The 4,585-nt window shown below is 61.4% G+C and overlaps 1 protein-coding gene across 1 annotated transcript in view; it reads left to right on the plus strand.

Annotated features, from left to right (window-relative positions):
- The first annotated feature begins 331 nt into the window (after window positions 1–331).
- The window catches only part of RNASET2 (ribonuclease T2), a 15,343-nt gene continuing 11,089 nt past the window's right edge, over window positions 332–4,585 (plus strand). The window contains exons 1-5 of the mRNA XM_013004428.2: window positions 332–415; window positions 1,274–1,367; window positions 2,414–2,474; window positions 3,392–3,447; window positions 4,152–4,209. Of these exons, the coding sequence (XP_012859882.1) occupies window positions 1,285–1,367; window positions 2,414–2,474; window positions 3,392–3,447; window positions 4,152–4,209 (258 nt within the window). The 5' untranslated portion in view covers window positions 332–415; window positions 1,274–1,284. The remainder of the gene's footprint in view (window positions 416–1,273; window positions 1,368–2,413; window positions 2,475–3,391; window positions 3,448–4,151; window positions 4,210–4,585) is intronic.

Below are 4,585 nucleotides of genomic sequence, written 5' to 3' on the forward strand. Positions count from 1 at the left end.
GATTTGAGGAAGAGTCCTTAACAACCTGCGATATGCAGACGGCACAATCTTGCTTGCTGAAAGCAAAGAGGACCGGAAGCACTCCCTGATGAAGGAGAAAGACTGCAGCCTCCGGTGTAATTGCACCTCCTCCGAAAGAAACCAGCGCCTGCCTGGGACGGGGGCGGGGCCGTGGGCGGGGCGGGGCGAGGCCCTGAGGAGAGGGCGTGGCCAAGAGTCGGGGTCTGAACCAGAGGGCGTGTTCTCCTGTGAGGGCGTGCCCCAGGGAGGGGGCGCGGCCCAGGGCGCGGCGGGGGCGGGGCGAGGGCGTGTCCTGGGCGGCGCCTGCGCAAGCCGGCCATCCGGTAAGCGGAAGCGCGCTGATTCTGGGCTTTGGGGTCAGCAGCAGCAGGACGGTCGGGAACTTGGGGTTCTGGTACGTGGGAGCCGAGGCGGGCGGGCGGGTTCCGGGGCGGCGGGAGAGGTGCAGCCGCAGAAGTCTGCCTGCAACTCCGCCCGTTTGCTCCAGATCGGAGCCCCGTGTGGGCGGTGGGGGCTCAGGAGTCCCCCAGAGAGGGTCACTTGGGAGGGGCGCACGGAGTCCCCAGAGGGACACTCAGGAGTCAGGGCGGGTGTCACAGAAGGTCTTCCAGAGGGACATTGAGGAGAGGGGGACCCGGAGTCTCCTGAGGCGACACTGAAAAGCAGGGGGTCATAGGTGAGGGACACTCAGGGTGCTGTGTGCACGGGGTGCCCCCAAGGGACACTCGGGAGAGGACAGGACTCCTCCTTAGGGGCACTTGGGAGTGGGGTGCACACGGAGACCCCTGGAGGGACACACAGAAGGGCAGGCGGGGTGGAATGCCTGTGTGTGCAGAATCCTGCTCTCATGGCAGCTCGCCGCTGCCCCTCTGCGGACCCTGCACGCAGTTCACCCTCAGGTACCTGACGGCCCCCTCGGCCTGATCACCAGGTGGCTTGGATTGCGTTTCAGATTTCAGGATAGACAGGTGGGGCTAGTAAGCAGGCTCTGTTCAGACCTACCCTTCCACCTCCGTGCCTGTGAGAGAGAGTGGCCCCCAGGGGGACCCTGGCCTCTGTGCTGCCCCTCACTCTGGAGGGAGAACCAGCACTCCAGAGTCTCTTTACTTGGAGCAAAAACACCTGCGCTGGCACCTTAGTTTGGAGAAAACTCGTGGTGGTGGTGGTGGTGGTGGTGGTGGGGCTCCAGGTACTGCGAGTGTGTCCTCTGAAGGCTTGCACTGGGAACGACTTGTGACCTTTCCGTCCTCAGATTTCACCTCCATGGAGCGCAGAGTCCTTCTCGGCACCCTGCTGTGCAGCCTGGCCCTGTATGGCCTGTGCACCCCCAGCAGCATCCTGAAGATGTGAGTCTGCTGTCAGAGAAGTGTGGGAGTGCCTCACTCAGCTAGGGGGCTACTTGGCCTGCTTTTGGGGGACAGTGAGGCTGCCTGTCACTCTAAGAAGACTTGGGGCTCCTCTGGTTAGGGTTTTTGATGGGGTGTGTGGGATGGAGGCAGGAGTCACCCGGGGCTTGTGGAGACCACAGAGGCAGGGTGGTATAGATGAGCCCAGCAGCTGCTCTGCGGGAGAAAGACCTGGCTCCCAAAAGATAAACAGCCTCGCCCACCGCATGAACAGGTCTTCTCTGCCCCTCAGGTCCCTACGTTGGAATCCACTCAGTGGCGGTGGGTTTGGTTGTGGGTGGGTGGGACAGTGGCTGGTTGTGGGACGGTGTGTGGGGCTGGGCTGTCTAGAGAACAGAACCACTGACCTTGTGTGGGTAAGGACGGGCCTTATATCAAGAAGCAATCTTACACCAAGCAAGTAGCCCAGCCCAGTCCAGCTCCAGTCGGTGGGTCCGAGGCTAGCCGGGCCCTCTTCAGACCCACACAGCTGCAGGCTGATGATGCAGAAAGTGCGGCGGAAAGCCATATAGTCCCAGGTATTCACAGGCCACGGGGCCCAGTCATGTGGACCCAAGGTCAATGGGAACATGACAGGACATCGGCCACTCTCAGGGTCCTGCAGCCCTTGTTGGGCCGCCCCCTAGAGGCAGGCGCAGTGCTCCCAAGCAGGAAGGGCTGGGGCAGAGAGGAAGAGAAATTGTCGCTGTCCCAGGTCACTAGGAATCAGAATTAACTCTGGCAGTGAGTTGGGTTCCCAACCCGCTTGATGAACCCCCAAGAGGCTCATCAGGTTGCATTCACCCAGGGTCGAGTCGATATAAAATATAACTGCTAACGTAGGCAGGCAGTGCAAACCCAGCAGCTGCTCCGTGCAGCAAGGTGAGGCAGTGGGTGCCCGTGAAGACCACCCCAGCCTCTGAAGCTCGGTGTGGGCCCTCCACCGAGTAGGGCCTCGTGGAGTTGGGATGGACAGGTGCAGCAGGGTGTTTGCTCTCCTCCCCCAGGGGCAGCCATGAGTGGAAGAAGCTGATCATGGTGCATCACTGGCCTCCCACTGTGTGCCAGGTGAGCCCCACCTACCCGCCCCCTTCTGATCCGGAGACCATAGGCTGTGCCCCAGCTGCCCTCTGATCGTGTGGTACCTGGGGGCTGTGCCCCCTGCCCCAAGGCCAGCCCACCCTGAGCAAGACAGGGGGGCCAGGCAGCCTCCTTCAGAGCCCAGGACAGCACCTCCTAGTGCCTGCCTTAGCAGGTGTCTCAAGGACCAACTGAGCCCCAGGGAGAGGATTTGGTCAGTGTGCATCATGGGGAGATGGGGTTTGCACCTGGGTTGTTAGCTCCTACCAGAGGACCCAAGCCTGCCCCTTCAATAAGGCCCTGGGCTGACCCTGGCTCTGCCCTCAGGGGGAGCAGAGGCCACCTGCTGGGAGGGGCTTGGTGCAGGGCTAAGTCCTAAGCAAGTGTAGGTGTGCGGTCCTTCCTGAGGCTGTAAGTAGCTGTTGGGTAACTGTGCCCAGTGGAGGTGGGGTGGGGTGGGGAGTGAGGTGACTGGGAAGGGGTGTCAGTGATCTGAGCATCTAGTCTGGGCAGCCTGCTTTTCCCCCTCACCCCCACCCCCATGTCTCCAGGCTCCACCCATCCTCAGACACTGCTGCCTTTGATGGATGGTTTGTTCCTGGGCTGCTGGCTGACTCAGGTGGGAGGGCACCCAACCCGAGGAGCCTCGGGAGAGAGCCCTGGTGTTCTGCTTACGCAGTAGGATCCCAGATGATGTACCTGGCACCTGGTGCAGTTCACACACAGGTGCTGCTGTGGGTCAGGCAACTCGGGGACTGGTGTGTGCTCACACTGCCCCGTCACACTTGGACCAGGCCTGTCAGACCAGTGAAGACTGGGGGCCTCGGCAGACCCCACTGCAGAGTGGCCCTGGGTCCCCTTCCTGACAAGCCCCAAGCCAATCACTACCTTGTATCTGTTCCCAGGAAGGTGGGAACAACTGCAGCAGCCCCCCGGACTACTGGACCATCCATGGACTGTGGTGAGTGGCTCCAGCCGAAGCCCAGGTTTACGGGCACAGTCGGCCTGGGCAGCCGTTGATTGGCTCGGCGAGCATTGTTTGTCTCTGACTCCTAATCATCAGCCCGTTCCTTCTGTTGATCTGTCTCCATGCGAGTCTGTCTCACGGGCCTCTTTGGGGATCCCTGGATTGTACCCAGTGTCTTCATTTGGAGGCAACACAACATGCAAACCTGTGGTCGATGTAGAGGCCTGGTGGTGCCTTCGTTTAAGTGCTTGGCCGTTAACCGAAAGGTCACTGGTTCAAACCCACCAGCCTCGCAGTGGGAGTCTGTGCTATGGAGTCAGCATCCCTAAGGACCACTGTCTCAGAAGCCCCCCTGGGCGGGCGGGTCTCTGGCAATGGGCTATGTCACATACGTGTGTCATACGTGCATATGTGTGGCATGTACACCTGCTATCCGTCACATGTGCACACGTGGCCGTGCTCTAGGCAGCCCCTGGGCCAGGCCTGTCCTTCACTAACCAGAAGGGTGGGAACGCAAGTTGCCCACGGACCCAGGCGGTCCACCTCAGAAACACGAGCCGTGGAGGCCCTGAGAGCCCTGTTCTCGGGACACACTTGGGTGGCCGTGGTCAGCGGGAGCTGGTCAGCGGGAGCGGGGCTGGCCGAGTGGAGATGTGTCTGCTGCCCAGGCTGACTTCTCCCCTCCTGTCCATTCCCAGGCCTGACAAAGGGGAAGAGTGTAACCGGTCCTGGCCCTTTCGTTTAGAAGAGATTAAGGTACGGGCAGCGGCACCGTGTCCTCCCCTGGTTCCCCTCCAGAGCCATGGCCAGTCAACCTTGGGCCTCCCGGCTACTGCTCCCGGAGCACCTCACTGTTAAAGAACGGATGCGTTCAAAAGGAAAAATGGGCTGGGGCCCAAGCCAGCCCCAAGGGGACTCCTGGAGGTGCACCCACATGGGTGCAGAGAGTGGGCTCCGGTCCTGCCCTCTCCGGCCCCTGGCCGAGCCTGAGAGCCCGGTGGGAGCGGGCACCTCCCGGCAACTGTGGGGTCAGCATGCTGGCTTTTCCCTAGGGGCAGCTGGGTGGGTTTCTAGTGGGAACCTTAGGAGAGACGGAAATGACTTGGCTCTGAGTTCCCTAATTCTGCGATAG

This window comes from Echinops telfairi, unplaced genomic scaffold (genome assembly GCF_000313985.2).
Source record: "Echinops telfairi isolate 266 unplaced genomic scaffold, ASM31398v2 ScPeMD7_3533;HRSCAF=4204_0, whole genome shotgun sequence".
NCBI lineage: Eukaryota > Metazoa > Chordata > Mammalia > Afrosoricida > Tenrecidae > Echinops > Echinops telfairi.